The sequence below is a fragment of the Medicago sativa genome, chromosome 3 (genome assembly GCF_051527215.1).
Source record: "Medicago sativa cultivar Bolivia chromosome 3, Bolivia_mono, whole genome shotgun sequence".
NCBI classification, from domain to species: domain Eukaryota; kingdom Viridiplantae; phylum Streptophyta; class Magnoliopsida; order Fabales; family Fabaceae; genus Medicago; species Medicago sativa.
Genome location: NC_140751.1, coordinates 103,982,646 through 104,002,866, shown reverse-complemented (window position 1 = coordinate 104,002,866; position 20,221 = coordinate 103,982,646). Strand labels below are relative to the sequence as shown.

Sequence of the window (20,221 nt, the reverse complement as noted above, 5' to 3'; positions counted from 1 at the left end):
ATTTCCAAAAGAGGAATATGTTGCCTTGGTTTTGGGTAACATTCTCCCATATCTAAAAGAAGAGTTGGTTACTTATGAGTTTTTAGACTCGAGCCAGGTGAGGACTAAAGCATTTAGGTTTGAAAGTTTCATTTGAGAGGGTGAACTTGAGAGATCTAACTATACAATAGTCTCTGATGATGATTATGATGTATCCGATAATGCATTTGTTTACCACAATGATTAGACAACTAATTACAAGGGAACTAATAACATGGCAGCTGAGATCCTTAAGAGAAATTTTGAAAGGATGTAGTTGGAAGAATGACTGATGCACATTGATTCCTAATTGCATTTCCTAAAATGATTTTGCATCTCGCTAACAAATTTCAACATCAAAGGTAAATGGAAGTTGATGCAAGACAGTGGAAACTGTATGGCTTGTCAATTGAAGAAGACATATTGGTAAGATATTTAACTGTGTCAAATTGGTAGCGTACGATTACTACTATCTATAAACCACAAGTCTTTATGATGTTGGAGCCGCCTAAGTCGACTGAGTCATATAACAGTTGGGGAGCATTTAGTAATGTCGTTCGCGCATTTGCATCGTTCCTACAAACCTAAATGATCCAGGAGATCAAGATTCTGTATGCACCTAAGTTATATTAGTTGAGTGTCAGGTTAACAAAAAGGAATCAATCAACTGTCATGATCTAACTCTCATCTTTCTCCTGATGTCACCAACCAAAAGATGCAGAGGACATGTGTTTAAATAAAAAAAATTAGTGAACGAATCATATACTTCTCACTAAGCTGAAGTGGAATGATTTGTCTATCACATACACCACAATTAGTTGATTTTAAAATCAGTTGGCTTTGAATTGGCTGACAACTGGTGCAAAACCAGGCGACAACTTACTCAGTCGTCGATTGATGACCGAATGGACTTGAAGGATATCACTAACCAAGGCTCCAAGCTGGAGGCTTATGTTGGGTCCAAAGCTAAGGTGGTGGGTAAAATAGATAGATGTTATGAACTTTAAGATATTAATTAAAGAAACAAATATCTACTAAAAAAAAACCTTTTAAGTTTTAACTTCCTTAACTTTTACTCCCTCCGTTTCAAAATGAATGTCGTTTTAAGTGTTTACACACATATTAAGAAATGCAATGATTAAAAGAAAGAGAATGATTATTTTACCAAATTATCCTTATTAACTATTGGTTAGTTTTAAAAGTAATACTTTGGAAGTAGTGTGCAGAGTATTAATTGGAGGGTATAATTGAAAAGAAAAAGTTATTATTGCATTGGAAACTGAAAGTGACATTCATTTTGAAACAAATTTTTTTGGCTAAAGCGACACTCATTTTGAAACGAGTAGTATTTTATGAATGAATGGAAAATGAGTTTTGGAAATTTAGTTGTACATAGTACATACTATTTTTATTTATGGAAGCGTTAAATGTGTTGTGCGAATGACTGACGCAGAATTCCGATCGATCGGAATAAGGGGGGCAGGTGTCCAGCAGTGAGGCTCTGTTGCAAAAAAACAGTGCTTTGCTTTAGTTTTGGACCCGGCGAATAGGATCTATTTGATTGATTAATATTCATTCTCTCTCACTTTCGTTGTCTTAGTACTGCAGTGCTGCCTACCTGCCTGCACTCTCTACTATTATTATTATTTATTCTTATAAAGAATAAATAAGATAAGAAGAAGAAAGAATAAAAAAGAAGAAGCCAATGATCTCATCAATTCAATCAATCTTACACATACAAGTTGCAGTGAGTGAGTGAGTGACATATGTCCGTCCTACTTTTCTGCATCTGATACAATACAACAAACTACTACACGTACGATTCAATTCAATTCAATTAGGTATTGGATTTAGAGATCGTAAGTAATTCCTTCTTATTTGCTTTTGTTCTTTCAGGAAGGGAGGCAGGCTGATTGATCGATCGATCGATCGATAAAGAAACTATGAGCGGAGCTGTTATTGTTGCTGTTGCCGCTGCTATCGGTAATTTACTCCAAGGATGGGATAATGCCACTATTGCAGGTAGGTCGTCTCTTTTCTAATATATTCTATTCTTCTTCTTCTTCTTCTTCTTCGATCTAATACAATACAACAATTATTATTATTATTATTATTCTTGTTGCTGCCAGGATCTATTTTATACATAAAGAGGGAATTTCAATTACAAAGTGAACCCACAGTCGAAGGTCTAATTGTGGCCATGTCACTTATAGGAGCCACCGTTGTTACTACATGCTCCGGAGCCCTATCTGACTTGTTTGGACGACGCCCCATGTTGATCATCTCCTCTCTCCTTTATTTTCTTAGTTCTCTTGTCATGTTTTGGTCTCCAAATGTTTATATCCTCCTCTTTGCAAGACTTTTAGATGGTCTCGGAATTGGTTTGGCAGTTACCTTGGTACCTCTTTACATATCCGAGATTGCCCCTCCTGAGATTAGAGGATCACTCAATACACTTCCTCAGTTCGCCGGTTCTGCTGGTATGTTTTTCTCCTACTGTATGGTCTTTGGGATGTCACTAACCAACGCTCCAAGCTGGAGGCTTATGTTGGGTGTTCTTTCAATCCCCTCCCTTATTTATTTTGCACTCACACTATTGTTATTGCCCGAGTCTCCAAGATGGCTTGTCAGTAAAGGCCGAATGCTTGAGGCTAAGAAAGTTTTGCAGCGCCTTCGTGGATGCCAAGATGTTGCTGGTGAGATGGCTTTACTAGTGGAGGGTCTTGGAGTCGGGGGTGATACATCCATAGAAGAGTACATAATTGGTCCGGATAACGAATTAGCTGATGAAGAGGATCCATCTACCGGCAAAGATCAGATCAAGTTGTATGGGCCCGAACATGGTCAGTCCTGGGTTGCCAGACCTGTCACTGGACAGAGTTCCGTTGGCCTTATATCTAGGAAAGGTAGCATGGCAAATCCGAGTGGTCTAGTGGATCCTTTGGTGACCCTATTTGGCAGTGTTCATGAGAAGCTCCCGGAGACCGGAAGCATGCGGAGCACTCTTTTTCCACACTTTGGAAGCATGTTCAGTGTTGGGGGAAATCAGCCTAGGAATGAAGACTGGGATGAAGAAAGTCTTGCCAGAGAGGGTGATGACTATATCTCTGATGCCGCTGCCGGTGATTCCGATGACAATTTACAGAGTCCGTTGATCTCACGTCAAACAACTAGTATGGATAAGGACATGCCTCTTCCTCCCCATGGTAGCCTTTCAAACATGAGGCAAGGTAGTCTTTTACAAGGGAATGCAGGAGAACCTGTTGGGAGTACTGGAATTGGTGGTGGTTGGCAGTTAGCTTGGAAATGGTCTGAACAAGAAGGTCCAGGTGGAAAGAAGGAAGGTGGTTTCAAGAGAATATATTTACACCAAGAGGGTGGTCCTGGATCTATACGTGCGTCTGTCGTTTCACTTCCTGGCGGTGATGTGCCAACAGATGATGTTGTACAGCAGGCTGCTGCTCTTGTGAGTCAACCAGCTCTTTATAACAAGGAGCTCATGCATCAACAGCCAGTTGGACCTGCTATGATTCATCCATCTGAAACAGCTGCAAAAGGGCCAAGTTGGAATGATCTTTTTGAACCGGGGGTGAAGCATGCATTGTTTGTAGGAGTGGGACTTCAAATTCTTCAGCAGGTAATAACATGCTTTTAGTGTCTGCTATGGTTTTTGTTTCCATCTGTAGTCATGTTGTGCTCTAGTGCTTCTATTTAATTCTGTGATGAAACAAAACATTCTGTATTGTCTCCAAGTTGTTGTTAATGGTTCTTATTTTCTTGTTATTCACTTCCTTGAAATTGTTTCAGGCAAGGACTTAATTCATTGTCCTCCTCTAGCTCTATTACGCCTGTGTGATTATTCATACAGATTTTAAACGATATCCTCCGTAGTACATTTCTTAGATTACCAGGACTTCATTAACTGGGCATGGGCTGTGCTATATAAGTAATATACCTAGATTAGCGGTATAAGTCAGTGTTGGTGGTTTGAATCTAATGCAAACAATTTCTCTTAAAACGCATCTTTCCAAGTTTTGACTTTCAAATGTTATGGGAGTGAAATTGTTGTAATTGGTGTATGTGTAAAACCATTCACATGCTTTCACCCAATAGCGTAAATATTAGGTATAGTTGGTCCATGATAGTTATTATTGTGAGAGCAAGTCTGTTCTCAAATGTAAAATTAGGAGAGGGCCTGGAAATGATTCAAGCCAAATTTCTATGGATTTGATTTTCTTATTTAAAATTTTGTTTTGGTAAAATTAAAAAAACTTACTTGACATTTATTAATGAAAAAATTATTCACATCATTGTATTTAACTTTAATTGAAATTCCTTTCTTTAAAAAATTTATCGTGTTAAATAATCTTCAATGAAATTGGAAATTCCAGTTTAACTTCACTGCAGCTATGTGGTATCTATACGAATTAATGGTATACAAAAAATAACAAACTAAACCTTTACCCACCACCTTAGCTACATGGACCAAACTACACATAATGTCATTAACTGAGCTAAGTTCAAAGATGGACCATTTACCTCAATCTCTCATAACGGTTTGACATAGTTTTTCTTGATTAACTATTGGACTATCCTTCATCTGGTCAACCGTCCTTGCCGATACTTCTATGGATCTTCTCCATATATGCTCAAACCACCTAAGTTAAGACTCTATCATACGTTTTCTTGGTTAATAATATATGAAATTAAATCCTAGCTTTGATTAGTAAAAAAGATCCTTTGCATCAATGTCATTGAATAATTTATACTTTGTGGGTTTTTTCTTATTACTGCTTTTACTTAGATGCAAAAAACACCAACGTTGAGGCAGTTTGAAATCAAGCTAAACCTTAGTTCAAAAAAAAAAATCAAGCTAAACCTTATTTTACCTAAATAGGAGGTCGTGCCTTTTGTTTTGGTACTTATCTAGTGGCAGGCTATGTTAACAATTTACCGGAAGAAAAAAAAATGAAAACAGAATCTTTGGTAACATATTTCCAGCTTAGGAACAATTTACCCGCTGAAGTTTCCAATTAAAAAATTAGGTGTCACTCGTTAACCAATATTTGATGCTTGACTCTATTACTGGCTAAATTTTATGGTGGACTATCATTTATTTCATCTTTGAATCAATGCAGTTCTCTGGTATAAATGGAGTCCTCTACTATACACCACAAATTCTTGAGCAGGCAGGTGTTGGTTATCTTCTTTCAAACCTGGGCCTTAGTTCTACTTCATCATCTTTTCTAATTAGTGCAGTGACAACCTTGCTGATGCTTCCTTGTATAGCTGTTGCCATGAGGCTCATGGATATTTCTGGCAGAAGGTATCCATTTCCTCTCTACCATTTTCTATTGACATTTGTAGCTCACATGGTAAGAAATATGTTTCAAGAGGTGGATATATGTTGCTGATGTTTTCTCTTCAAAATGTTATTTGTTTGTATTTTTTTTTTATCTCTATGCGCTTTTCTAGAATCTCAGATTGATGTCAATAACAAGGCGGGTTTGACAATTTTTACTCTTTGTTGTATCAAGTTTCATTGAGCTGTTCTTGATATTTATACTGGTTCTATTTCCCATCTTTAATTTTTTTTTAAAAAGAAATACTCTCTGTTTTTTACTTTTTAAAAAGAAATACTCTTTGTTGTATCAATTTTTTTACTTTTAGAGAAAACCAAAGAAGGTATTTACTGAAGATACTCAAATTGTGCTATTGTAGCATCACAGGGTTTTCTTGTAGAGTCGTATAATGAAACATCTTTCTATGGCTACGCTATCAATATGTCTTGTTTTGTTGCGTAATCCATATTGATGTTGGGTTGTTTCAGTTTAGTAATTCTCGCGGTTGTGAAGAATAATATAAGGTTTTAAAAACTGATCATCATTAGAGATAATCTTGAAATTGTTTTCTTTATAATTTGGGCCAAAGTTTCAGAAAAGGGTTTCATTATTAACAACAAATATTAGTAGTTAATCTGTTATATTAGTGGAGGTGTTATATTAATGGAGACAGTTGAATCCATGACATCTTTATCATTTTAATCCTTATGTCCCGCCCTCAAACCAATTTATCCACCTTATAATTCTCGGTTCTTTACTAGGTAAACCGGTGTTGTTAAATAGTGGCACTATACTGCTATAGTGTAGCGGAATTTAAACAAACCGCTATTGTTCCGCGGTACACTGTGTAGTACAAAATATTTTCAAATGGTGGTGCTGTAGCCCTATTACGTAGTGTGATTTTAACAATTAGGTGTTTTCCGCTATCTGTAGTTGAAAACACCAAGGCAATATTTGCTGGATTATTTGCTTACTCTGTTTTTTAAATTCTTGCAGGACTTTGCTGCTCACTACAATCCCTGTCTTGATAGCATCTCTTTTCGTATTAGTCCTAGGGAGCCTTGTGGATTTGGGCGACACTGCAAATGCGTCTATCTCAACCATTAGCGTTGTTGTCTATTTTTGTTCCTTTGTCATGGGATTTGGGCCAGTACCTAATATACTTTGTGCTGAGATCTTCCCAACTCGAGTTCGTGGTCTTTGCATTGCCATATGTGCTCTTACCTTTTGGATATGTGACATCATTGTCACCTATTCACTCCCAGTTATGCTGAATTCTGTAGGCCTTGGCGGTGTTTTTGGTTTGTACGCAGTAGTGTGCTGCATAGCTTGGGTGTTTGTGTTCTTGAAAGTTCCAGAAACCAAAGGCATGCCACTGGAAGTGATCATTGAGTTCTTCTCTGTCGGAGCAAAACAGATTGATGCTGCCAAGCATAACTGACTGAAGGGTAATATAAATTGGAAGTTTTGACGGTATCTTTCGATTGTTTTCAATCTAAGGTTGTTTATTTTTCTCTCCTCTTTTCGGTTTATCTTTTCTATTAATCTCTCTTTTCCGTGGGTTGAGATTGAGAAGCATGAAACTCTGTTTCTGTAAAAAAAATAAAAAATTCGGTTCATTTACGGGGCTATGGTTATCGTTATTTGAACGCAAAATTGTTGTATGATCTTTTTTTAGGGTGAACTGACCTACTTTATTTACTGAATGTATGACAAAGAAGATGGCTAGTGTATGGTGAATTGAGGATGTTGGTATAGATTAATACTAGATGCCATGTTAAAAAAATGTTACTTTTACGTGTGCATGGTTTAAAAACCAAACCAAATATTGGTTTTGGTTTGATTCCTGAAACAACAATCCAGTTTTAAACTAATTTTTTATTCAAATCCAGTTTTAGCCCAATTTCCTTTCCTTTTTTTTTTTTTTGGTAAATACTAAATTTCATTCAACAACATATATCTACTACAAAAAGAATCAACCTGTGAGGCAAGGTCATGGTTCTCTTAGATTGTTCCAAACTCAAACTTATGTAACACATAAAAAAACAGCAATATAGATCGTAGATCATGATAGTAATGATCCTAAATGAAATTATCCATAAGTTTTTCAAGTCACAGCTAAATCATTGTATAAGAATAGTAATTACAATCATCCAAAAAAACAAAAACTAAATAAATCTTGACTTTAAAGACAATGTCAAGGGCATTTGACTCCATTTGATTAATTTCTCCAACGATATAAACTTAGATCCATACATTAACTCTGTCATGGCTGCATGATAGGAAGAAAGGTTTTAGTACAAAGAAAAAGGGCATTGTGAAAAAGATTGAAGCTTACATACTCAAATGAACAAAGATTGATGCACAATTATGATGATGCATCAACTTCTTATAAATTAAGTTTTCCAAAGTAATTAGCTTGGCTCAGCAGTAAGTGTTCAAGTACACAGGAATCAAATACACATAAGTCTAATAGCCATCAAGATTTAATTGAGAAAGAATATCTGCAAAACACAAACATTTCATTATGTATCAAGCCATAATGAAATCAAGGGAATGAGAACTTACCTTGTGTTTAATGTTTGGTGAAGCTTGAAATGTGAAGAGTAATGATATTTGAACAACCTTTTTGACAATTTTCTTTTTTTCTCTTTTTATTGGTCAAAAACAGTAGAGAGAGAGAGAGAGAGAAAAAGGAAGATAGAGAATAAAAACATAATGCGAGTATGTGAGAGATAGCTTTCAAAAAATTGTTATAAAATGGTTGTACAAATATCATTTCTCCATGCTGAATAGATCCCTTTTCCCATAGCTAATTATCAAATTAAAAAGAGCTAATGACTTCGAATAAACCAGCAAGTAGTAGTTACTTTCAAGATAAAGCCTCATTTCTGTTTTGTTTCTATTGAATTTGAGCATTTGATCTCTAAAATGAATTTTCTAACAAAAAACCAAGCCAATCCAAATCACATTGGTTTGCTTTGGTTTTTAAAAGCCATCCGAACCAAAATAGAGCCGCATGTTTTTTATCTTATTGTTCAAATGACTTTTAGCCTCAAAACCAAACTAATCCACACCGTGAGTGAACACCCTACCTATGTATTTTAGAGAACTTGTTAACTTATTTTGCAAGAAACCATAAGAAAATTCCCAATTCAGGTAAATGTTAAAAAGCTAAATGTTATAAAGCTAGGTCAAATAGACTTAATCTAATCTTTTTTCATAGTTATACATTGCGGAATTAGCACTTAAACAAGAACAGTCAAGAAATGCACATCGAATAAAGGAAATCTATATTTAAAAGTACACCTTTCTATCCGTAGTATAGATATTATCTTCTACCCCAAGGCCACACTCTATGATCACAGTATCACACTACTCCACAAGACAAAATTTTGATCTCTACAAGATACATGGGATGGTGTGCGTTATAGTGTTCCACACTACTCCACAAGACAAAATCTTGATCTCTACAAAATACATGGGATGGTGTGCATTATAGTGTTCCATCACATTCTCGTCCGTACCTTTTACACTTTCAGCCACATCATAGTCTCTTAAGCTTGGTATAAACTACTCAGTAAGATTGACATCTGAAAACAACAACTCTCTTGGGCTGTGAATAATTTATTTGTCACCCAGCATTAAGAATTTATTCAATCTGAAGTAGCTTCAAAGATTCTGGGCCAACAAGGAATATACGCTTCGTGGTTTGATATCTGAAAACGACTACTCCTTTATAAGCTGTCCTAGGCACACCATCCTGGAAGTGAACAGAAGCAACAAAAAAAATATAGGACAAAATTAGATCTACACACGAGAAGAAAAAGGGAAAATAGAAAAAAAGGGTTGTAGTTTACTCGTCAACTAGATGGATCAAACAACTTAGTAAAAATAGTAGAAATACCTTCCACTCTTGAAATATACCAAATTGTTGAGCAATGTTTTCAAAGTCCCACTGATCTTTATACTTTATACGCACATCACCGTCTATATTGCGTGCCTTCTGAGCGAAGTCTGCTCCAGAGACAGGTTTAGCTTTTTTAATATTGTTGGCGAAGTGTACAACATATTTGTCCTGAAAGGGAAAAACAAAATTTACATACCACAGCGTCATTTTGTTACACATAAAAAGACAAAAATACAATGCACCATCTCACCTCCAACAAATAGCTCAAGTCCATTGACTTCCAGTCGACCTTCATTCAATCCACAGTAATATAACATCATTCTAATATAAAAATCATATTTAACTGTATTTTTTATAAAGCATGTATAGCTACCTGGACTTCATTCAGCTTGATTGGCTCAAGATATTGCTTAAAAAACTGTCCCAAACTAGAGCCCTGTAAAAATCGAAGTACTTCTAAAAGGGCATGGAAAATACTCATATACTAGGATTTGAAAGTTGAGATAAGATCTACTTCATGTTGCTTTATAGTGCCTTTGTACCGACAAGAACTGTTCGAATATATACGAAGCATATCACCCAACACAAAAGTATTTAAGTTTTTACTGGACTGAAGAAATATTATTAAAATTTGAGGTTCATAGCACACGTTCCTGTGAAGTTCCTACACATATAATCATGTAATGCAAAAGATCAATCTTTAAAGTACAACAAAAAACTTACATGTTCTCCAAAGTTATATGTTCTGCATACTTCGGGTCGGATAAATTGTCGTCCTTTGTGATTCTCTTTTAATCTCAACCAATCGTCCCAGTAGGTGAAGTTTTGTCAAAGAAAAAATCAAATACAAAGATAATATTACTGCAATAAAACAAAATAGAATTCTACATACAGAAATCTTGTTAAGAATCATAATCGCATAGAATAAATTAAAAACTTGGAATGCTTAGTACTCCTTCATGGTATATAGTGGTACCAACAGTTCCTAAACTGGAATTCTTCCCCATAAACAAACGTCGCAAACACAAACAATAATGGCTACTAAAGTATAAAAATTAAGGATATGCCTTCGGCCATTTTGGTGATAGTTCATCCCATGTAGATCTAGCCAGCATCCATCCTAGTCCAGGAAAGAAGTCCGAGCGATAAAGTTCGTCTGCAGAATAGATCATTAAAATTTATCAGAATAGCATTGGCGATCAACCCACACATTGTAATATTTAGGGGAATATAAATATATTTTTTTAATACATTTACCTTGAGACTACTTAGGTTGCGTTGAAAATATTAAACACATTTGCATTGAAATTGATGTAAATAGGGTTATTGAAAGAAAGTGATAATAAGCGTTTATCAAACTGTTTCCGTATTATACATAGCCTGTCATGCAAACTAATATTACAAGCTGAAGCTTCTCTCACAAGCTAGCCTAAATGTGGCACAAACACTGACCAACTGAACTGAACACAATCAGTTTAACTAACAATAACACATTTTCATATACCCCACCCCCACCACAAGATCTGCTTGTTTGTTGTTTCCTGCTGCGGCTGGTTGCTTAAAGTTGCAGAGGCGGCTTGTTATGTTGAAGGAGAAGACTAGGTCTAGGTTAAGTTACTTAGTGGAAAAGACTTATGTGGGCCTAGAGCTATAATTTTTTTTGGTTACAAGACCTATAATAAACTATTATGAATTATTACTTAATTTAGTTTAATGTTGTAATTTATAAGTTATTTTGTTCAAGTATTGTAATTTGTGTGTGTACGTGTTAAGTTACAATTTTGCCCTTGAGTAGGTTCTTACAAACCGTGTTACGTTCCTCGTGTTTACGATGCTGACTACATTGGTTATATGAATTGAGATTTAAAGATAAACTTTGATATTATGTGACATCAACGATAGATTCTTTTTTGGTAGTGGCCGGGGTTTGAACCCCGGACCTTGCATATTTTTATGCATTGTCCAACCAACTGAGCTAAGCTCACGAGGACCATCAACGATAGATTCTATTACACTAAGTTAATTTCTATTTTTGCAGTTTGTTTTTAAAAGTTTTGAAATATACCTGATTTTGTTTTTTTTAGCCTAACTATTTAAAAAAAAAAAATCAGGGTAAAGAGTGTCACAGGAAGTATCTTATTTTGTGATGAAATAATCCATTTAAGAGTTGTATCTGCGTTCGGATTTTATTGTGATTTTATTTGCATATCTGTCTATTACTTGAATTCCTTATTTATGTAGCTTTATATCTGTCCATAACTTGCATATCCCTAACCAATTTGGCGATCACAAGTTATACAAAAACAACCGACTGAACTTACATGGATCATGTACAAACTGCTTCTGTCCATTATCATTCCATGACGAAACAGCCATAATGGACCTAGAATGGATAATGTTAAATTGTAAACAGAGATCTGAAAGTCCTTAAAAACATGTATAGTGAATCAGAAGAAAATAAATTCAGCATCCCTCCTTTTGAACACATACTTATCCTTGTCAAGGAGAGTTGCCATAGCTTCAAAGTAATCAAAGAAATCAGGTGCTATTTCCATGTCATCTGAGGTTGGATAAAGGTGTTCTATCAGATTCCATATATTTTCAGCAGTGATAGTAGAGGATAAAAATGCATAATGTTAAATAGCCCATTTCACCTTCGAGAATGATGACTCTGTTGAAGTTATGCTTGTCGAACAATTGACCAAGAGCCCACTTGTAATGACCTGAAAAGGTATTAATTAACCCCTCTTGAGGAGTATCTTTTCAAATAGAGGACACAAAGGGAAAGCGAGATGAAAACACTTACGTGCAATCTTATAGTAAGCAATTAACTCTCCTGGCCTTTCAGTTTGAACCGGCTCAAAATCTAAGTGCTGCATTGACAATTATCAGTACAAAGAGTCTGCTTTCTTGTTGTCAAACACAGTTATGTTCCTTATTCACCATGCATCACAGATTATTGAAAACAAAATAACTTTATCGAGATCAAAATATTGGTTGTATATATCTGATCATTACGTGATAAGCACCCAAGAATTTGTGAAACCCTCGCCTAAAATCTAGTTTTCAAGGGGAAGAACCAAGTCTCTTAAGTATTCCACCAAAAATCCCATACTACTTGACGTTGGACTTGGGCAGCGATAATACCCAAGCCCCTACCACTATGCCACTGAATTTGAATTACTCATCTTTAAGAGTAAAGAATCCTCAATCCAAGTACTATTAAACGAGTAATTCCAAATTACAGATCGTTGGTGCTTCATTTTTTAAGTAACTAAAATACATTCAGAAATTCCTTCAAAAAAAAAAAAATTCAGAAATAGCATTGTGTCATTTTGGAGTATGCAGTTATCTCAATATACATATGTGAACACAAGTTGGATACACCCCATTAATGTTACTGTTTTACGAAGATTGGTCAGCAAACATCGCCAAGAACATTAAATACACAAATAACCGATTGAGAAACTATTGTCTAAAAGTATGAAAATTGGATATGCAAAAATTGTTCAACAGTGGTTGCCAAGTCGGACTATATTGAAAATGTCAGTGTTTAGCGTTGACATATGTCTAATGCCTTACACGTTTTAGTGTAACATATTGAAGCTAAATGATTTTAGACAAAGAGAGCAGAGAAACAATAAAGACTTTGAAATATTATTATGATTGATAATGTCAGTGTTTAGCGTCGACTATTGTCTAATGCCTTGCACATTTTACTGTAACATGTCGAAGCTAAAGGATTTTAGATAAAGAGAATAGAGAAAGATTAAAGACTTCGAAATATTATTATGATTGATAGTGATTTGAAGATTTCACCCCGATTTCTAGGGATACAAGACTCCGAGTTCTACTTGAATATGGAAACAAATCTTGAAAATAACTAACTGATCATAAGAGATGAGAGACTGAACCTCTGAGATCCATTTAGGGTCATCTACTATTTATATCCACACACCAAGCCCAACAGCTAGGCGTGAGGGAGTGTATTGGAAAAAACCCAAGTCCCACAAAAAATAGAGATAATGCCCGAAATGAGTTTATAAAGAGTGAGACTCCTCACCTTACAAGTCGGTTTAGTAAGGATGAGTTAGGCCCAATATTAAACAAAATATGGTATTACATTTGTGGATTACTCTCCAGGACCAGTATGCCTGATTCTAATGATACTAACTCAGAGAAAGTACATTCACAACTTATTCACCAGATTTAGCTTTAGAGCGTGTTTGGATGAGGTAAATGAATTTTTTTGAAGAATTTTAGGCAATTCAAATGTTTCAATTAAATTGCCTTCATTACTAAATATATTTGCTTGGATGGAGTAATAAAAAATTTCATTGTCATCATTTTTGGGCAACTTTTATAAATTTAAATTTTTTGGGCCAAATTTGGAAATTGAAAGTAGGGGTCAGTTTGCAAATTTTTTGAAATTTATTGGGGTCAATTTGCAAAATTTTGGAAAATGTGAGGACCAAAATGCAAAATTTGAAAAATTATAAGAATGAAGAAAATTGAAATTCTTAGCTTGTGTCATTTGAAATTCTCTAAAATTAACTTCAACAAAATACTTCATAAATTTCCATCATTTTGAAAATTCTCTAAATTATCATCCAAACAATGGAATTCACTTACAAGTATCTGAATTCCCTCAAAACATTCCTACATCCAAACACGCTCTTAAGAGAATATATGTAATTGTTAGTTTAACTATTGTATTCAGTTAGTTAGTGTTTGTGCCAGTTGTTAGGATAGCTTGCAAGAGAAGCTTCAGCTTGTAGTAGAAGATCGCATGGCAAACAACAGTTTGTAAAAGTTTGTTAGTGCCAGATGTAACCAACTCAGATGTTGGTGTAGACGTCTTAGTGTGTGCAAGTTAAGATCAGCTACATGTAGCTGACTGGCCTTGTAATTAACTCAAGATTCAGAATAATTCAATACATAAACATTTTGGGAACTATCTAGTTCTCTCAAATCTAATAGTGGGCACTGATCAGAGGTAGCAAACGCAGCCAATCAGTGACAGAACAGTTGCGCGTGGACTTCAAGAACAGCATCAAAAGACGAGAGCACGAAATGGAGAATCAAATGGGATGAACTGACTTGAATTATGAATCAATGGCATATCAGGATGAGAGCATGAAATGAGAAAAGAGCATGTCAAAAATAAATAAATAAATAAATAAAAGGCAATTACACTCATGGTCCATTAACTTAATTTCAGATAACGATTTATTCCTTTAACTTATTTTTAATTGCATTTTTGCCCTTCTGGTTCATTTGCTAGCATATGGCTCTTGAAGCTTCAAATCCATTGTTTTTGTTTCTTATGGCCTCTCAATCTTCAAATCTATATGTTGTTTTATATGCACGAGCGCGCGCGCGCGCACACACACACACATATGATTTGTAAGTTTGGTAGGATCTTACGATCTGTGTTACGATCCCCCTATTCACGATCTTGTAACCCCTCCCTGATCCCGCGTAGGATGATCTCGACTCTGACTACCTTGATAGAGAGGCTAGGATAAAAGAGTATAAATAAGAGGAAAGAAAGAGTAGTAAGGGAAGACTTTTGAATTGAATATGTGGAAATACTTGTGGGGGTGTCCAGGTTCTCATGTATAACGTGGGTATTTTATGTATTGATTCATTCAAAAAATTCATTTTCTTCCATACTTTTGATCAATTCCTCATATCTCTTAGATCAAGGGGTTTATGCCTAACTCGGCACTAAAAAGCTAGCTCAAAAGGTAAGGATTGTCCAAGTCTTCTAAGGACCATTTTGGTCATATATCTAGGCGATGTAGAATCTCAACACACCCTCTCACACCCAAGACTAAACATCAGGAGAGTGGACAAATGTGGATGGCTCAGTAAGAATATATTTTCACACCTAGGACTGGACATCTAAAGCATGGACAGAAATGCGTGATAAGAGATCAAGGATAAATTGGGCTTAGTCCCAAAATCCAGCTAAAGAGGTTTGGATGTTGTCAAGACCCTACATCAGCTAGAGATACGGCCAAAATCCACAATTATGTCGATGCTCAAACTGACCCTAAGGCAAACACCTTCCCATCATAAATGCAATACAAGCTAGGAGAAACCGTCAATTTTAAAGTTCATTCGTCGTGTAAAAACATTGGTTGATTTGCTATTTTCTATTGTAAAACATGTTTCACCTTGAGAGCATTAGATGTTATTCCTGAAGGGCTTTATAAAGAATATGATGGCAGCAAATTCAAGCCGTTTTACATGGCTGAAGAAGAAGCGTTACTCCTTGCTAAGGCAACGAGGCTCTAAAAGCATAAATACAAAATGCCTATTTAATTTTGTATCTATCAATCTCACTTGAGGGACTGCCAACGGTATTATTGTGTCCTACAACTAAACAACAAGTCCTACTCGAGCACATTTAATTAAGCATCCTCTGCACTACTCTACTGTTTAATTGTCAAACTTTCAACAAAAGTTTTGTGCTGGTAAAGGTGGCCGAGGCTTGTGAGGTAAGGATGACATCTAAAGTAAGCACCATAAGAAGACAAGTAATAGCCTTTGAAAGTAAGGTGAATACAAATAATCTAAGTACAGCACATGCATGTGAATGTATATACCTGCATATGAGATAGCTCATTGTAGCTCAAAGCCTTACTTTTGACGTCTGAATTTGATCCATCCTGTATAATAAAAGCAATTACAATCAGCTGTGTGTTGTATTTGCATTTGCATATGCATTTGTAAATCATTTGAATGAGAGACCATAATAAATTCCTAAGAACTGCACACCTAGAAGTGTATACATAAAAAATACCTGCGATACAAATAAAGGAAATCTTGAAGAAATGGGCCTTTGATATCTGAAAAATACAAATAAATTGTTGAATAATAATGGCATAAAATAGGAGTAACGTAAAGAAAATAGGTTGTAATGAAACATACTTCAATACAGAATTGATAGTCCTCTCCAGGTAATCAGCACGATTACATGCCATGATGACAACAGCTGCCACTGGAACCTAAAAAGTTGAGGATGGAGAATGAAATCACACAATAAAGTCATAGAAGAAGATTCAGCAAGCAAGCAAGCAAACAGGCAACTCTGAGCTCAACCTGGACTTTATCAATCAGCCTTTGTACATCTTTTCCTGAAATGTTTGTTTATTTATTTATTTATTTATGAATCAGCTCAACCTGCTGCTGCACACTAAGAAAGAATATACTATACAGAGTGCAGAGATGATAACATACTTTCAAGATCTTGAACAAGAGACTTGATTTGGCTACATTCTTGCTCTCGACGGTTCCTTTCTTGTTGTAAGTCGAGAATGCGTCCTTGTTGCAAGCTAATCTGATCAATGAGTGATCGTATTTGAGTTGTACAGTGATTTTCAGCTTCAATCTGTGAAACAACAGAACAGATTTTGATGATTGATTATGCAAAGCAAAGCAAAGCAAAGCAAATATGGAATGAAAATTTAGAGTTGAATTACATACAGCAACAGCGAGGCGATCAGCATATTGTGATTGTGTTGCGAAAAGTCTCATCTGAAGGAAACGAAACGAAACGAAACGAAACGAAACGAAACGAAGATGTTATGTTACGAGAAACGAAACGAAACGAAACGAATAAATTAAGGTTAAAAGATAGAGGCACCTGGATGTAGATGAACACCAAGGCAGCAACAAAGAGAAGAAACCGAAAATCACACCAAAATTTCGCCATTTCCCAAAAACTCGCTCAGTCGTCTCCAAATTTCACATTACCCTCTCTGAGTATTATTAAAATTAGAAAGAGCATAAAATTACAAGAATTAATGGGAAAAAACAATAGCCTAACAGTAATTAGACTAAAAAAAAGTGAGACCGATAAATGCAAATTCTACCTAGGACTTAAAAAAAAAATCTACATGGGACAAAACCAAGATAATTGGCTCTGACCAATCGGTCGAACCAGGTGGACAACCAGTTTGGTCTGATTATTAGACCGGCCATGTTAAATAATCGATGGAAGCGGATGTGAATAGGTCAAAATCTCGGTCTGCATATAACAATGTATTGTTTCTCTGTCAAGGTTCACGAGGACATATTATAAAACTTAATAACTACCAAAAAATACAATCTTACCACATTCAAATTATTTGACATGTTGTCGAAATTATATATTTTTGTGTCTTTTTTTCAACTTTCCCCTATTATTTTTCTCGTGAAAAACTTTCAATTAAAACAAATTAAAATATTTCAACTAGAGTTAATCCTTCATAAAAAAATCTATAGTAAAAAATAATCTCCAATAAAAACTATTAACTTATTATCTAATTACTTAATTTTTAGCAAAAACACAATCATTTCATGTTTTAATCATTTGACGTCTTTGATTTTTTTTTTTACTATTTTGTGTCTTTTGCAACAAAAAAGATTTCTTAGAGGAGAGAGAAAAGAACCGATCAAAAAATCCGTTTTATATAGTTATGATTTATGTACACATAAACTAAATAATTTATATAAAGAAAAAAAATTCTACGATAAACAAATAAAAAATAGATTTTGATTTTTTTTTTATAAAATCATTAAAAAAAAATAATCTTCTATTCTCTGTAACGCCCGTCGTAATTATTTAATCATTTTAATGAGTTTTAGCATATATTTATATGAATTATGTGATTTATGAGAGAATATATGATTTATATGTGATTTTTGAGATTTATGTGAGTTATATGATTTTTTGTGAAGTTATAATGATGGTGTGACTTATTTTATTATTAAATAAAATAAGATTTGAAAATAAAATAAATATTAAGTTGTGAGGCTGTTTTGTGAAAATTAGAAAGTTTAGTGGTAGAAAGAGGAAATAAGATAAATTAGGTGAAGAGATATAAATAAGAGGAGTTAGGTTAGAAAGACATAGAACGTACGTTTTTGGTGAAAAAGGGAGAAAAAGTCAGAGAAGAGGAGAAGATTTGGAGAGTGCCGATTTCATCTACTATAAAGTAAGGGTGAGACTAACTTTCAATCTTATTAAGTCTATGATTTTGATAATTAGGTTTAACATGAAGTAGGTTGAGTTTTGTGAGAATTAAGAATTAGGGTTTTGAGAGAGATTTGATGATTTGATGATGAAAAGTTGCTAGATTGATGTAGAAACTGTGTACAGACCTTAGATAATCAATAGGGTGATAATTAGAAGCTGTTTTGAGGTTAGAACCATGTGATTAGGTGAAAGTTTGTAAAAAACTGAATTCTGCCCGAGCTGACATTCATCGCTCGCAACGGCGAGTAACTTAACTCGCCTCGCGAGCTATGAACTTCATCGCTCGCCTCGCGAGCAAAATCGCTAGCCACCACGAGTAACCCAGTAGAAAATCATGATTTCGTAAATTGATGTTTTTGGCCAAGTTTTACATGGTTTTGAGTGCCTTTATAGTTATAAGAATGATTAGGCAAGTTTTTGGATTTAATCTGGGCATAAGGAACTTAAAATTGGGATTTTTGAGTGAAAAATGTCAAGAACCCGAGAGCTATCAGAACCTAGCTCGCCTCGCAAGCACCTGAGCTCGCAACGGCGAGTAGTCCAATTGTAAACTCGCAACCGTGAGTAAATGAGCTCGCCTCGCGAGCTACTCAGTACCAGACAACCTTGTTAGGGTTTTGTGATCTTTGTTGTACGAGGTGTTAGGAGTTGATCCTTGGGGTAGGAATGAAGTTATTTTATAAATATTATGTTGTTCAGAGAGCCTGATTTAAGATGACTAATGTTGACAATTAATGAGATATCATTCTATAAGTATTATGCAAAATATGTTCGATGTTTAAGTTGTGGTTGATTATCCTTTGATGTTGTTATATCATGAAGTTGTTCTCTGTGCTGATGTAACGCCCCGGATTTTAATCCAAGACATTACGCCTAATTCATTCTCATTTTTTTGAAAATTTTCACTATTTCCTTTTTTATCATCAATAATAAATTCTTAGCAAAACCTATACAAAATTCTTTACATAATTTAATAAAAATTCTTAAACTAATATCCTTCAAAATTACTTCTAAAATTACAATTCAATAAAAAACCTAATTTTTATCCCCGCGTACGCTTTCATCACAAACTTCACATATCATCTTTGGTACCTACAACATTATATTAATGTAAGGGTCAATTTCCTTATCCAAATTGGTTCATACTCAAAACACCAGAAAACGATGTCATAAAATAGATAATATCAAAACTTATCAATCAAAAAGAATTAAGAAAATTACATTCAAGTCACATGCTTCAAAGTAAGGTTCACACACATCTTGTTTGCAATAAAATAGTTTTAAGTCAATCATCAATCACATGTATACAACAGACTCAATGCAATTATGCATAAGATGCATGCTCTTATAACTATATGATCCGGATATAACCCGCCACACAGGCACCACACAAAAATATAATTGCAATTCCCGCCACTAAGGCATCCACACAGAATATAATTGCAATTCCCGCCACTAAAGCACCACACAGATGCATATGCCATGCATGATCATGAAAATGCGGACTAAAACCCGCCACTAAGGCACCACACAGAATATAATTATAACCCGCCACTAAGGTGTAACACCCTCATTTTTATTTAATTATTTTAATTAGTTTTAGAACATATTTATATATTTATATGATGTATATGAGGGATATATGATTTGTTGAGATTAGATGTCTTTTTATAATTTAGTTAATATATTTTGTTGAGTGATATTTTGTTATGTTATATGTTGGTATTTACTAGCATAATATATTTGTTAATTGTTATAGATATATATTTGTTATTTGGTGTATTATTATATATTTAGTAGAGAAATATTATTTATTAGAATATGAGGATTATTAGTGTGAGTGGATTTGGGGGTTAGAATAGAAAGAAGAATAAGTTGTTGGGCCTAAATAGATTTGGGAAGAATATTTTAGTATTATAAATA

At 34.7% G+C, this 20,221-nt stretch overlaps 2 protein-coding genes across 5 annotated transcripts; one reads left to right on the top strand and one right to left on the bottom strand.

Annotated features, from left to right (window-relative positions):
* The first annotated feature begins 1,734 nt into the window (after window positions 1–1,734).
* Window positions 1,735–7,100, top strand: TMT2 (tonoplast monosaccharide transporter2). Of its 3 annotated transcripts, none has more exons than XM_085757551.1 (5): window positions 1,735–1,765; window positions 1,915–2,040; window positions 2,148–3,655; window positions 5,157–5,344; window positions 6,357–7,100. In XM_085757551.1, exons 2-5 carry the CDS (start codon window positions 1,962–1,964, stop codon window positions 6,799–6,801), a joined length of 2,220 nt encoding a protein of 739 aa, XP_085613677.1. In that variant the 5' UTR covers window positions 1,735–1,765; window positions 1,915–1,961; the 3' UTR covers window positions 6,802–7,100. The 3 variants fall into 3 exon arrangements, with proteins under 3 accessions (XP_085613677.1, XP_085613676.1, XP_085613675.1); XM_085757550.1 differs by having other exon boundaries at window positions 1,735–1,769; XM_085757549.1 differs by having other exon boundaries at window positions 1,735–1,834.
* A 1,414-nt stretch (window positions 7,101–8,514) lies between these two features.
* Window positions 8,515–17,057, bottom strand: CGL1 (alpha-1,3-mannosyl-glycoprotein beta-1,2-N-acetylglucosaminyltransferase). 2 transcript variants are annotated; one of them, XM_085757552.1, is made up of 17 exons: window positions 16,925–17,057; window positions 16,765–16,815; window positions 16,519–16,669; window positions 16,381–16,415; window positions 16,210–16,286; window positions 16,082–16,127; window positions 15,885–15,947; window positions 12,077–12,143; window positions 11,925–11,993; window positions 11,761–11,830; window positions 11,592–11,653; window positions 10,337–10,426; window positions 9,994–10,088; window positions 9,644–9,706; window positions 9,521–9,559; window positions 9,268–9,438; window positions 8,515–9,123 (listed from the first exon to the last, which is right to left on the bottom strand). In XM_085757552.1, exons 1-17 carry the CDS (start codon window positions 16,991–16,993, stop codon window positions 9,013–9,015), a joined length of 1,329 nt encoding a protein of 442 aa, XP_085613678.1. In that variant the 5' UTR covers window positions 16,994–17,057; the 3' UTR covers window positions 8,515–9,012. The 2 variants fall into 2 exon arrangements, with proteins under 2 accessions (XP_085613678.1, XP_085613679.1); XM_085757553.1 differs by lacking the exon at window positions 16,381–16,415.
* Between the last annotated feature and the right edge of the window lie 3,164 nt (window positions 17,058–20,221).